The sequence below is a fragment of the Leuciscus leuciscus genome (genome assembly GCF_965113295.1).
Source record: "Leuciscus leuciscus genome assembly, chromosome: 5".
NCBI classification, from domain to species: Eukaryota; Metazoa; Chordata; class Actinopteri; order Cypriniformes; family Leuciscidae; genus Leuciscus; species Leuciscus leuciscus.
Window position 1 is genome coordinate 53,149,880 of NC_138729.1, and position 14,872 is coordinate 53,164,751.

The window sequence follows — 14,872 nt, forward strand, 5'->3', positions numbered from 1 at the left end:
GTTTAGGTTTTATTTTTATAATAACCATAAAATAATCTTCCCATGAATTAATCCAAAGAGCATATCCTGAATATCCTGAACTGTGATGATTGGTCCCTCAGACTGACACACTGACTCTTACACGTTATTTCTTCCCAAACATGATAGTAAAAAAATTACTTCTTGATATCAACAATGACGTCATTCATCACTCACAAAAATACGAATTATTGATTCAAGATGACATTATGAAATCATAATTAAAGTCTTAAATTTAAATGGCAGCCTAAGGTGACATTTAAAAAGTGGAAACACTACAGATATCAAGAATTATTATAGTTTTTACTAGTTTAAATCAGGAATTCGTAGTATTTCAGCGAGTGGTGACGTCATAGTTGAAATGGAGAATTAGCCTAGCATTTAACTAGTAAAAATCTAATTCCTCATATCAAGAAAAAGTATTTTAACTAGTAAAATTTTAATTGTATGATATTAGAAATTCATACGGTATCCTAGGAATGACTAAGTCGAAACGGCTTGCCATAGATTCTGGATAGACAGATCTGATGATCACGAATAATCAAAATGATCAAACCAGAGCCTGATTCACTTTTAATCCGCTTGCGAACTGTGATCTACCAATCGCGTGCGATGCGTGAGTCGCGCGTTTCTGACGCGCCGGAAATACGATCTAAACGCGCCGCGTCTCAGCTCAACTCAGTAATAAACTCAATGGCTGAGAAGGAGAAACTGATCCAGACCGTGTTCACTCGCCCGCTGCTCTACAACGCGTCGCTGCGCGGTTACCGGCGCTCGGAGCGGCGCGTCGACGCGTGGAGGGACATCGCCGCGTCCGTCGGGCTCTCCGGTCAGTGCGTCAAATCTCACGCGCGCGAGCTTTACATGCACTATTCATGGTGATATTAAACCTTTATACTGTAAAATCCTGCGTAGTAGTCTACACATAGTAGTCTGTACAGGTTCACAAGTAAGACGCAGAGATATTAGGCTATAGTGTTCTGTGATATTTTATTTGTGCAAAAAACAAAAACAAAAAAAGGTTTATTTTAATAAGGATATACAACATAATTCCAACCAAAAAGCTGAAAAAATGCATTGTGCAGAGAATAGGCCTAAAACATATGCTAATTTGCATCTAAAATATAAATAAAATAAACAAACCCTGCTTACCATTAGTTAATTACACTAATATAATAAACCCATTCATACATGCATACGTATTAATTTTTCTAAGAGCAAAAAACTAAATAGATTATTTAAGGCTACCCTGACAACAAATACAAATCATTAAAACAATTTATTACATTTAAATATGGGTAACACTTTAACAGGTTCATAAGTTAAGATTAATTGATGTATTAACTAACATGAACAATTATCAGTACATTTGTTACAGTATTTTTTCATCTTTGTTGATGTTAGTTAATAAAAATCCAGCTGTTCATTGTTTGTTCATGTTAGTTCACAGTGCATTAACTAATGTTAACAAGATTTTAATAAAGTATTAGTAAATGTTGAAATTGATATTAAAGGACAATTCCGGTATTTAACACATTGAGTCTATTTTGTAGTTTGTTTTGGATGAACTAGAGTGGTGGACACAGACATTTTGACAATGGTTCCTGTCTCGACTTTTTGACTATTTTAGAATTGCCCATGACCGCTTTAGAATGTGAGTCTATGGCCATGCACAAACATGCCCTTAAAACAACCCTTAACGTTCGTTTTCAAAACTGTTCAATTCACCGAGTGGTTAGTGGTGTTCGTTGATGAATAAAAACAAATATATCGGCGCAATGTATGATTTCAATCCATTTATTTTTCCGTAGTGGAACTATTTTTTCAGATACCTCACAACCGCGTATAAACTTCCGCTCGATATTTGTCTGATATGAGTCTGAAGCAGTTGCTCACGCTAGCCTTCTGAGGGGCTGTTTACACCTGGCCACTTAATGTGTTTTCTCAGATCGGATAGCTATCCGATCTGAGAAAACGCATGAAGTGGCCAGGTGTAAACAGCCCCTGAGAGACAGAGAACCGAGCGAAAAGACCATAAAAGACTACAACCAAATGTAAACAGCCCCCTTTCCGTTTCCGGTAGCGCAGTAATATCAACGAGCAATGAGTCCTCCAACGGAAATCAATGGGATTTTACAAAATGCCAAATAAAACACGACAGAAACTGTATTTCGCTACGCTACTTGTTTTGGAACATCAATGAACACCACTAACCACTCTGTGAGTTGCACAGTTTTGAAAACGAACGTTAAGGGTTGTTTTAAGGGCATGTTTGTGCATGGCCATAGACTCCCATTCTAAAGCGGTCATGGGCAATTCTAAAATAGTCAAAAAGTCGAGACAGGAACCATTGTCAAAATTTCTTTGTCCACCACTCTAGTTCATCCAAAACAAACTACAAAATAGACTCAATGTGTTAAATACCGGAATTGTCCTTTAACTAAGGTAAATGCTGAAGAAGTATTGTTCATTATTAGTTCTTGTTAACTAAGGTAGTTAACTAACGTTAGCGACTCGGTTACTTACGTAACCTCGGTTCCCTGAGATAAGGGAACTGTCGTATTGCATAACTCGCTTTGGGGAAAACTCCTTTTTCTCTGAATACTGAAGCTTTTTTGTATAATAACGCAGTGCTAATGCACAGCCGGCACAGTGCAGAGACTACTCGCACGCTATTGGCTGGTCAGTGGGAACTGCACGAACCTATGGCGGAGCGGCGTAACCAATCGGAACACAGCCCGCCAGAATGGGCGGGGCATCTGCCTATAAAAGACGATCAATTTCGGCATAGATTCAGGTTTATCAACTGAAGCGACGAACGGCGAACGTCATAGCACAGCCGTCTACACAACACTCGTTCCCTTATCTCAGGGAACCGAGGTTACGTCAGTTACCGAGTCGTTCCCTTTCGATTGTCAGTTGTGTTGCGTAGCTATACGCTTCGGGGAACCAATCCGATCACACCGTGCTGTGTTAAGCGGAACGACATGTTTTATGACCCAAGTTGGGACGCTTGAACGAGGGTCCAAATCAAGGGCCTAAGTCTGACATGACGGCTCAATATGCTTCGCGCGCAGAGCCGACACTTCGGTGAAGAGCAGCATCTCACATCCTCCGCACCGAAGTGATGAGCTTTATATCAATCGACTGGCGATAAATGCACGGAGGCCGGCTGCTCTTCGCCGTCTACCTTCGCCAGAGTTTATAACTCAGAAGTCCCTGCGCTGCAGGCACACATCCTTTCCGTATGACTGGAGCCGGCCTCTGTACGAGCCAGGCCCATCATCATTAGGGTCTTTGCGAGCGAATTGGAGCGAGTAGCCTTGTTCTACCGTGTTCCCAACCCATCGGGACACACCAGGGATGGCTTCCCATGCCTCGGCCCGGCTGGCTATGGGTTGAATAATTTCGTGTGGCTGCATTTGAGCAGGGAACCGACACTCGTGTGGTGTGGAAGAGGAAAAGTGCTCTTTTGCAGAGTATTTTTGGTTTTTATTTTGTTCGCTTTAACAGCGGTCGATGAACTTGAACGGGTCTGCTGCTTGCAATCGCGACGTCTGCTCCATTGGCCAGACCTGAACGGGGCGTTTGGAGGGTGATCCGGCAAGACCTGGCCCTCCCCTCTTCCTGTTTTGCTGATCAGGACTGCTTCTTGGGCTCAGGGTCCAGCGTAATTTACCCTTAGTTCGCAGGGAGTTTGATTGACAGGCGATCTGACCAATCATAATCCGCCATCCGCCGAATCCGCCATTTTTGTCCGACAAAGCAGTCAGGAGAGTTAGTAGATTAACGTTGGAGGATTTTAACTTGAAAAACGGTGTGTATTAACGTCTTTCCGCGGTTAAAACAGCATTCCTTCTGATGTTCATTCATGTTTATTTGATAGCTCTGCCAATGGCCTGGGCAAAAAGGAGAAATGGAGAAAAACCCTTGAGAGAACCCAGACTCAGTCGCTCAGTTCTCCTCTGGTCAACGAGTGAACAGTGTATGATTATGATTCAGGCATTACAGGTCAGAAGTCAGACTGGATTCAAGTAGAGTTGTTTCAGAGAGGCCCGTAGATCGTTGCTTCAGTCGATAAACCTGAATCTATGGTGAAATCGAGCGTCTTTTGTGCTGGCTGTGCTTTAGCAATGCATTATTATACAAAAAGGCTTCAGTATTCAGAGAAAAAGGAGTTTTCCCCAAAGCATAGAGCTATGCAAAACGACAGACCGTTCGAGAGGGAACTAATGAACCTTACTGTAAAGTGTTACCGTTATATGCGTTCAGCTCTGCTCTCTTAACCATCATTGTTAAACGTACCTGTTGTTGTGCATAATGCATGTTAAAGAATGTTTTCCCTTGTTTAAAGCTGATTTCAAGATTATTTAGTAGACCTATTTTTGAAGAATGAATGTTTGAAACTGGTCTCCTGCAGTGGTGCAGTGTAAGCTGAAGAGGGAAGACCTGCATTACTGGCCACACAGAGAAAACCTCTCGTTCCTGGGCAATCACATCAGCAAGAGGAAGATTCCCAGTGAAGCCGAGGCTCTGGAGGATCCGACACACACACGGGTCTCCGAGGATCCGACACACACATGGGTCTCCGAGGATCCGACACACACACGGGTCTCCGAGAACGAGCCTCTAAAGAGCGTCCAGAAAGCCTTGGATGAGGACGAGCTGTTTCTCTTGAGTTTCGTCCCGGCCCTCAAAAGACTGACGCCACAGAAAAGAGCCGTGGTTAAAATGCAGATCCAGAAGATCATGTTTGACGCAGAGTTCAAGGACCAGTGAACGCACTGATGGAGTGCAATAATGCATTTATAAATAAATGCTTGTTTCATAATTACATTACATGCTGTATTTCTGTAAATAGGCCTGTTATTTCATTGCAACAACTTACAAAGTAAAGCGTTTTATATGTGTTGCTGTTCTTTATATGAAGCTTTTGGAGGTTTAAAAATTCCCTTTTGTGGGTAAAAATCACATTAAATGTTATGCAAATAAAAAAAATGTATCAAAAGTATTTTACAAAATATTGTTTAAAATAAATCCTGAGCTTTTGTACAAAAAAAATAATTATTATGCATATTTGCTAGTTACAAGAGGGTTTGTGAATGGCGAGGGCTTCTCTTCTCAACGGGCTGAGGTGGAGCCGAGGGGGCGAGGAGCCAGGGCAAAGCTGACGGTCAACGGGCCGAGGTGGAGCCGAGGGGGCGAGGAGCCAGGGCAAAGCTGACAGTCAATAGGCCGAGGTGGAGCCGAGGGGGTGAGGAGCCAGGGCAAAGCTGACGGTCAACGGGCCGAGGTGGAGCCGAGGGGGCGAGGAGCCAGGGCAAAGCTGACAGTCAACGGGCCGAGGTGGAGGCGAGGGGGCGAGGAGCCAGGGCAAAGCTGACAGTCAACGGGCCGAGGTGGAGGCGAGGGGGCGAGGAGCCAGGGCAAAGCTGACGTCAATGGGCCGAGGTGGAGCCGAGGGGGCGAGGAGCCACGGCAAAGCTGACGGTCAACGGGCCGAAGTGGAGCCGAGGGGGGCGAGGAGCCAGGGCAAAGCTGACGGTCAACAGGCCGAGGTGGAGCCGAGGGGGTGAGGAGCCAGGGCAAAGCTGACGGTCAACGGGCCTAGGTGGAGGCGAGGGGGCGAAGAGCCAGGGCAAAGCTGACGGTCAGAACTCCCAGAAGGGGCGAGGAGCCAGGGCAAAGCTGACGGTCAACAGGCCGAGGTGGAGCCGAGGGGGTGAGGAGCCAGGGCAAAGCTGACGGTCAACGGGCCTAGGTGGAGCCGAGGGGGCGAAGAGCCAGGGCAAAGCTGACGGTCAGAACTCCCAGAAGGGGCGAGGAGCCAGGGCAAAGCTGACGGTCAACGGGCCGAGGTGGAGCTGAGGGGGCGAGGAGCCAGGGCAAAGATGACGGTCAACAGGGCGAGGTGGAGCCGAGGACTCCCAGGGACTAGGCGTAGACAGGGACCGGAAGCCCCAAGGCGGATCAGGGCTGTGTGAAAGAGCTGATGGTGGAGCTGAGGGAATGCCTGGCTTCAGCGGAGCGGTGCCGGAGAGGAAGACTGGCTCCATGATGGACAGGGATGGTGGTGACGAAGACAACGCAGTGCTGGACAATGATGGAGGTCTCTTCCTCCTTGAAAAATAAAAACAATGGCACTATTGGGGCTGTGAAGGCTCCCCATCGGTGCAATGTTAATGCATGCAATATCCATCTCTTTAAAGGGGACATATCATGAAAATCTGACTTTTTCCGTGTTTAAGTGCTATAATCGGGTCCCCGGTGCTTCTACCAACCCAGAAAACGTGAACGTTGGGGTATTTTCAGCTGAAATTTCACAGACACATTCTGAGGACACCATAGATTTATATTACTTGTGAAAAGGGGCATAATATGTCACCTTTAAAGGTCCGGTATTCTGGCGCTTGAAATCCAATGATGCAGAAGAATGCCGCTGTATAACAAAGTAAGTGAGTAAATAATCCAAATCTGGGGAAACACGAAACAGTGTGCATAGCAAAAAGTATATTAATGTTTGTTTGCTGGGACCTTGAGATTTTGAACAGACTTTGGGACTTTTTTCTTCAACCATTATCCTGATACTATAATTTATGTAGAGATTTTAGATTTCCTTTAATAGTAAAAAAGTGTGGTGCTGTGATTTATTATAATTAATAGTCAATACAGTGACACCCTTCATGTCATCTTCATTTATATAGTGCTTTTAACAATGTAGATTGTTCCAAAGCAGCTTTACATTGATAATGTATAAATAGGCTTCAGTCAGGCCTGATCTTCAGATCTCACATCAACATTAAATAGACCCTGATTTTTCACAGTATAAATTTGGTCTTTTTAGGCTACAAGAAACTATTTATAGACACATAAAAGCTTTAAAATCTGGTACTTTTGTTATTGTGTCTGAGAGATGAAATTAGAGAGCTGAATTCAAGAAGAAATGATGGAAGACACAATAAAGATTTAAAGATTTTGATACTTGATTTTGTGCATTATGAGTAAAATAGGCTCTTCCCTCAATTCTGTTACTGTTTAAAACTAATTTAAGTCTTGTAAAACTTGAAGAAGTGTAGGGAAATAAACGGGCTGAATATGAATATGCCATATTTGTCTCGGCGTTTAATTCCTGATCAAGACCTTTTGACTGACGCTTGTGTTTCTGTTTGTGACGCGACGCTCTGTTTAGCCCCGCCCACACTCAAATCTCATTGGTCTACAACCCCGCCATGACGTCCCGCTTGCGCGGTAGAGCTGGAGACTCAACAACTACAACGCGTCCGTGTCAATCACACTGCGGTTTGAGCGTTGATTATTAAAGGCGCGTCTGAGACGCGTCGCTAGCGCTATAAATGATGGACAGTATAATGAAGTTAACAGGGTTTAGCGCGCGTTCTTGAGTTTCATATGTTGATTTATTAATATTTCATCCTTCTGTTCCGCTCCGTCTAGATGTTTTTAAACGCGCGTCTTTCTGTTTGTTTTCTGAAGAACTTTGAGGCATAAAGTCTCTGATTCACGATATGAGTGCAGATTTATGATACTGTACGATAAAAGAGACATTAAAACGCGTAACGCGGCGCATTATTGCACTAAGACAGTTATATTAATATATACACCTTATTGCTGTAAATATAGCCATTATGTGTCTTATATTGTCACATTTCTATTCTTTAATATTATTATTATGTCTTGTATTTACATGGAAGCTTCATAAACTAAAGGGGAAAATCAAATCATTGTCAATAAAGCTATTTCTGATTCAGATTTTCATATTGTATAAAGGCTGATACTTTATAATGCTTTTATATGATCAAATGCTTAAAGTCACCATGAAATCAAAACTGATCATTCTTATTTTTGCGTGGAATATTGCAGTATTTATTATAAATGATTTATCCGACAATACCGAATTAAGCCCCGCCCACATTTGTTCTTATTGGTCATTTGTTTCTCTCGGATATTCGTCACTATCGCGGAGAAAACACCAGTTTCATCTCGACTTTAATGTTCAATATCGTGTTTTGTTCATATTCTCATCTGTATCTGCCTGTATATAATATGCATCATGAATAACTGCATCTGATATTTTAATATCAGTGCCTTTAATGCATTAATCCACGGTGAGCATTTTAACAGCTTTCTGGAGGAGAAAATTATAAAGTAAAAAAAACTAGTGTTTGAAACCCGATCGACAGATCCGGAACACATGTGGATCAGGCGGTACAGATGTTGCCGGATCTGAGCGACGCCATGTTTCTGTCGGGGTCCATCGGGATTTTCACTGGAAACTAAAATTCCGGGAAATTTACGTTGAAAAAAAGAAGATATCCAGAAATTTACCGCAAAATTTCAGGTTTTACAGACTTAAAGGAGAAGTTCACTTTTAAAATGAAAATTCTGTCATCATATACTCACCGTCATGTTGTTTCAAACCTGTATGAATTTCTTTCTTCTGCTGAACACAAAGGAAGATATCTAGAAGAATGTCAGTAACCAGACAGTTTTTGGGTCCCATTGACTTCCATAGTATATTTTTTTCCTACTATGGAAGTCAATGGGACCCAAAAACTGTCTGGTTACTGACATTCTTCTAGATATCTTCCTTTGTGTTCAGCAGAAGAAAGAAATTCATACAGGTTTGAAACAACATGAGGGTGAGTATATGATGACAGAATTTTCATTTTAAAAGTGAACTTCTCCTTTAACTTACATTTACAGTAAAAAACGTATTTCACTATCTGATATAATGTTAACTTACCAACCTAATGAAGTACTAATATCTGTTTTGCACAATTGTAATTCACTGACATCCACCAATCACAGTGGAGATGAGAGTCACATGATCATCACAAGCAGCTTTTCCACAAGAGAGTTAATACTAATATACAGAAGCTGCACAGTGTCTCACACACACTACACACACACACTACACACACACGACAGTGTAAAAATGCAATATTACATTTATTTAACTAAATTAAATTTAAGAAAAAGTATGAAGAAATTGTTATTTCAACAAAAATACATCAAATGATGGAATTGTGGGAATGTCAAGTTACGGTTTTTCACTGTAAATTATACAATGACTTGTTCTTTTTCACTTCCAAAAACTGTAAATTGAACGGATTTACTGTAAAATTACATTAAATGTAGAGTTAGATCACCGTATATAGTACGTAAACTTTCTATTAACCATTGAACAGTTTTTCGCCGTAGCGTTTATTACTTTTACCGTTAAAAACACGATATTTTTACAGTGAAGAGAAAGTGTTTTTCCTCTGTCTTGTTTTAGATCCTCAAGAGTTAAGAGTTCCAGCGCTTCAGAAAGTCCCTGTAAGATGATCATTTATATGATGATGATGATGATGATGATGATGATGATGATGAGAGTTGAATCACATCTGAACAGAGACTCGGAGTTTAAAGCAGGAGTTCACTTTAAAATGAACATGATTTACTCTCTCTGAACTCATGCAAGTGTTCATGACTCTCTGAACTCATGCTAGTGTTCATGACTCTCTGAACTCATGCTAGTGTTCATGACTCTCTGAACTCATGCTAGTGTTCATGACTCTCTGAACTCATGCTAGTGTTCATGACTCTCTGAACTCATGCTAGTGTTCATGACTCTCTGAACTCATGCTAGTGTTCATGACTCTCTGAACTCATGCTAGTGTTCATGACTCTGCTTTCAGACGAACACAATCTGAGTTATTAATACCTGACGCTTCCCAGCTTTATAATGGCAGTGGATTGCGACCATCGGTTTAAAGCTCATGAAAGTTCATCTGTCCATCATAAAGTGCTAATAAAGGCGTTCTGAAGCGAAGCGTTGCGTTTGTGTAAGAAAAATTCATATTTAAAACTTTATAAAGTAAAATAACTAGAACATACGGATGGATGTATGCAATAACTAGCTTGCGGCTAAACGAACATACGGACTCGACTTTAGTCTAGCGCCACTTATGCGAGTGATGCGACACACTGATATTTACACTACGTCACGCTTTCTGCACATGAGAACCTCGTAGACTCAACCTGCCCGCTCGCTGTCTGTGCGCATCCACGAGCCGCGGACTCTTGTGTTTTCTTCTCTTACATTTGGGCCAAAACTAGAGCGATTAAATATTTTTTCGCAGTCAAAACAAAGTGAACATCAAGCAGAGGTTCTGGGCTTTCATTGGAGACTAAAATTGAACCCATGACCTTGGCGTTGCAAGCGTCACTCAGAGCTCTACTGTTAGAGCTATAGGAAAGTTTGACCAAACTAATGTTTTGCTAAGTTTATGTGGGAAACTACAGCATGATTATACAAAGTTACCATTAGAAGTAGTTAAGTTGGCCAGCTTTGCTTCTATGGTAATGGTTGAGACCTCTGGGTATAATCTATAACCTTAATCCAGTGTGTTCAGATCTATGGGGACTAAATAATATATTCTATCTAGAATGAGCGAAGTGGAGTACGGCCATCTAGGATATTAGTCAATCGCCTCTGTGTAATGACCGAGACTGACGAGTTTGTGATTATGAGATCGTATAACCAGCCGGTGCGAGACTCAAGTGTTATAGGAATCCGGATGGGTGTCATTTCAATAAAGAGTTCAACTGGTTAATTAAACATTCACATACATTTAACGATTAACAAACATCTATTGGCCCTTTTTATTTTTGGAGTCAGATGAAACAAAGAGGTAATTCAATGAATTTGCCACACTGAAAAGGCAGTAACGCAGTAATCTTTCACAAGCTTATCAGAAACTGCCTTGGACCGATCGGGCGGAGACTTAATACTGTTTTTCACAATATGTCTCATGGCAAAAAAAGTGTCATTAAAAAAAAAATAGCTGGTAAGACTGCAGAGAATATACAACATGCACATCAATACAATACTCGCAGTTAACATTTACAGTGACACTGTTTTAAAGCAACATGATGAGCTTAAATAGCATTTCTTGTAGTGTATTTGTGTATCCGGATAGCTATTCCAGGCATGATTTAGATACGAATCAAGTTCACTGTGGTTCCTCTTCGTAGTCGACTATAATGGCACACTCTCTCGTCCACGTCCAGATGTTCTCCTGAAAATAAATAATGCTAGCAATGACTGATGTGCAGGCTCACTCATCAAACTGAAGTTTTTAAGTTTGGTGCATCAGATCAACCTCAAGAAACGATTGACGAATGCTGTGTTTACCTTCATAAACCAGAGACATCCTCTCTGGTTTCTTCCCTGCCATGTCACAGGCCTCCTTTAGTAAAACTGAGAGTTTTTCCTGTGGGAACATGTCCACGTCCATGAACTTCCCATCACATCTTACTTTGAGGTTGATCTTCTCCACTTCAGCAATCTCATTAGGGTCAGTGAGGGAGTTTGGGTAATACTGTGATGGGATCTGATGAACTGAAACGACAGAGTTAAACAATGACCTTGAGAACACATACATCAAGATCCCAGAAGGATGTTGTGCATCATAAATCAGAGTTCAGTTCAAACAGGTCTGAAGGCCTGAAGTCAAAGAAACATGGTCTTGGTAATGTGTAATATGGGTGAAGTGGAGATAATGGGTAGACGCTCAGTCTGGGTGCTAATTCTGTGTTTATCACCAGGTTCACTCAGGAGTGTCGGCCAGAACACCACCTAAGGCCAAATATTCCAGAGTATGAAATGACGAGCTGAGAGATAGTTCTTATTATTCTGTTTATTCTTTCCTCTTTCTTGTGTCAGTAATTTTCAGTGTGTAATTTGAGTGTGGTTTATACAGAGAGAAACAAAATACAAATGAATAAAGGAAACATATGCATACACATAATTTCTCCTTAAGGACTAATATACATTACAATATACAAACAATAGTCAGAATATGACTATATCTTAAACTCTAAAATGTAGGCAGAGAAAGATTCAAACACTTACATGGGATTCTCAGATTTTCTATGCATTAAGTCACCAATAACGAACTTTCTGTCATCTATGATATAGCTACTCAATAGCCTAGATAGCCTATAATGGTCCAGATAATAATATTTAACACAACTTACTTCATACTTTACTCAACCACAAAGTACTGATAAGTAGTAAAGTATAAATCAGGTGGACCGAAGCTAGAAAGTAACGTCCGAACGCGAATACAATTAACACAACGCTCGCGTAGCGACCCTTAAACTCCTAACTCTCATCCATATCAAATAACAGAAATAACAGCTAACAAAGAAATGCAATATCACGAGTAATACAGCAGAAATACTTACTTTTCTCATTCACGCACACTCCGAGGAAAATGTCGCTCACAATGAGAATCCAACTGACTGACGATCTCTATCGTACTGCGTACTAACTTTGACAACCGACCGACTATCTTTCATACTGCATACTAACTGCGTGATGTCACATACAATATACAAACCAGCATGCGCGTCCGCTATCCTATTACAAGCACTGAATAAACGGCAGTAAACGTAAATCATAACTCACAATATGGTCAACTGTACTAAATAATAGCAACACAAACATAACTTTGGGGCCTTTTCAACAGCCGCCCCCGAATGTATGTAATACATTCGCTCATCATGGTGTAGTGGCAGGAGTGGAACCGTCTCCATCTTCTCCAGAAGGAAGTGCAGGGAGGACAACCAGCCTGGCAACTGGCCGGGTGTAGATTCTCTCCTTCACCTTTACATCAGCGGACCTGATGTGCCCGTCAGGGCTGGGATGAGTCTTGACTACTTTTCCAATGGGCCAGAGGGCTCTTGGAAGATGTGGCTCAGCGATCATCACTACACAGTCCTCTGCCATGTCAGCTGGTGTAGCCTGCCACTTCTGGTGAGCTTGCAGACTCGGCACATAGAGTTGGATGAAACGGGCCCAAAAGTGATCAGACAAGATTTGGGAGTGTTTCCAACGGCGGCGAGAGATGAGCTTACTTTCGGGGTAGACTACCTGAGGTAGCGAACCATCAGGCCGCCCCATAAGAAGAACACTGGGAGTCACTGGATCTGGGTCACTGGCATCTGAAGACACATAACCCAAGGGCTTACTGTTAAGGATCGCTTCCACCTCAGTAAGAACGGTGCGAAGCACTTCTTCTGGAACAGGCTGAGCACCGACTGTGGCATAGAGTGTGCTCTTAACTGAGCGTATCTCCCTCTCCCACACCCCTCTGAAGTGGGGAGCTGCTGGGGGGTTAAAGCGGAAGGAGATCTTCTGTGGTGCAAGTAGACGTTGTAATTCGTGAGACATTCCAACGAAGGTCTCACGGAGTTCTCGCTTACCTCCCTTGAAATATGTCCCCTTATCGGAGAACAGCTCTGCAGGCGTTCCTCTACGGGCAATAAACCGACGAAGGGACATCAGAAAAGCATCTGTATCAAAATGATCCCCCATCTCTTCTCCCGGCGCCGGCCCACTTTGATCTCAAATGGCCCAAAGCAGTCCATTCCCGTAGAATAGAAGGCAGGCTTGAAAAGGCGCAGACGGGTTGATGGCAGGTCTGCCATCTTCGGCACTGCAGGTTTTGCCCTCCATCGTCGACAGTCAGCGCAGCTATACTGGTAGCGCCGGACAGCCTCACGCCCTCGCAGGATCCAGAAGGAGCGTCGAAGCTCAGCGAACACCCGTTCTGAGCCTGGGTGGTGGAGGCGGTTATCAAAGTACCTGGGTCTAAGATGACTGGATGAAGATGACTGGATGAAGAGTGGTCAGTTCTAGGCCTTCTGCTCGACGGAGTCGTCCTGCAACACGAATGAGCTCTCCTTTTTCATCCAACTCTGGAGACAGCGTGCGAAGTCAACTGCTGCTGGGGACGGGTTTACCAGCTTTCAGGAGGCTGTACTCCTGCTGAAAACTATCCCTCTGAGCCCTCTGAAGTATCAACTGTTCAGCCTGTCGGTAATCTTCAGCTGTGGGCTTATCATTAGAGTTGGCCGCCCCATGCAGCTCCTGCACTGTCATTTCCAGCAGCTCCTTCCACGAGCCGTATTGGCCCACGTCTGAAGTCGACTGGCTTGATGCAACTGTGGCGACCCCACAGAAGATAGACTTGCGCAGCTCTGAGGTATCTTCTGCTTGGTCAACAGTGTGGTCCTCTGGCCATGAGTCTGGACTGTTCAGGAGGAAGGCAGGTCCCAGGCTCCATCTATTTGGCTGAACAAGCTCTCGCAGCTTCTTCCCTCGTGTTACGTCATCAGCAGGGTTTCTTGCTGTATCAACATATCTCCAGGCATGCCTGTCAGTCAGCTCCTGTATCTCGGCCACGCGGGTGCCCACAAAGACCTTGAACCGGCAGGATTCAGACCTCAGCCATGTCAGCACCGTTGTGGAATCTGACCACAGGGTTGTCTGATCAATGTGGATGGTAAGCTCCCTCTTCAGCACCTGCGAGAGCTGTGCACCAGTAAGGGCAGCACAGAGTTCCAATCGGGGCATAGAGTGAAATCGCTTGGGAGCGACTCTGGAACGGGCCATCAGGAATGACAGATACACTTCACCGTATCTGTCAGTGGTCCGGAGGTACGCCACTGAGCCATAAGCCTCCTCTGAAGCGTCACAAAATACATGTACCTCTCTCTGAAGACCGGAGATGTCCACGGCCTTCGGCAAGTAAGGTCGGGGCAGGGTGACTTGAGGTAAGACTTATGAATTCTATTAAAAACTAAGCAAAAGCATTTAGATCCAAATGGTTTTAAGAAACAAATTGAGTCCAAACCTTCAACTGGTCTAGTGTTATGCACAAACACAACTAACATAATGAGCTATCTGTGTATGGACTAGATGTGCGGCGTACGTTTGTCTGAGCTGTCCGATGGCTCCGTCTGATCAGGTTTGTCTGAGCTGTCCGATGGCTCCGTCTGATCA

General features: G+C 43.2%; 2 protein-coding genes across 2 annotated transcripts; one reads left to right on the forward strand and one right to left on the reverse strand.

Moving 5' to 3' along the window:
• Positions 1-677: 677 nt before the first annotated feature.
• Positions 678-5,029, forward strand: LOC309499832 (uncharacterized protein). Its single transcript, XM_082171324.1, has 2 exons — positions 678-847; positions 4,439-5,029. The coding sequence occupies exons 1-2, from the start codon at positions 712-714 to the stop codon at positions 4,795-4,797; spliced, it is 495 nt and encodes a 164-aa protein (XP_082027450.1). The 5' UTR covers positions 678-711; the 3' UTR covers positions 4,798-5,029.
• Positions 5,030-10,651: 5,622 nt separating this feature from the next.
• LOC309498376 (uncharacterized protein) lies at positions 10,652-14,655 on the reverse strand. The gene is made up of 3 exons (XM_082169085.1): positions 12,178-14,655; positions 11,216-11,837; positions 10,652-11,099 (listed from the first exon to the last, which is right to left on the reverse strand). Exon 1 carries the CDS (start codon positions 14,480-14,482, stop codon positions 13,805-13,807), a length of 678 nt encoding a protein of 225 aa, XP_082025211.1. The 5' UTR covers positions 14,483-14,655; the 3' UTR covers positions 10,652-11,099; positions 11,216-11,837; positions 12,178-13,804.
• Positions 14,656-14,872: the final 217 nt, after the last annotated feature.

Coding starts and splice junctions, on each gene's coding strand:
- LOC309498376 (XM_082169085.1), bottom strand. CDS start 14,482: ATGGCCCGTTCCAGAGTCGCTCCCAAGCGATTTCACTCTATGCCCCGA.
- LOC309499832 (XM_082171324.1), top strand. CDS start 712: ATGGCTGAGAAGGAGAAACTGATCCAGACCGTGTTCACTCGCCCGCTG. Junction 848..4,438: donor CGCGTCCGTCGGGCTCTCCG/GTCAGTGCGTCA, acceptor GGTCTCCTGCAG/TGGTGCAGTGTAAGCTGAAG.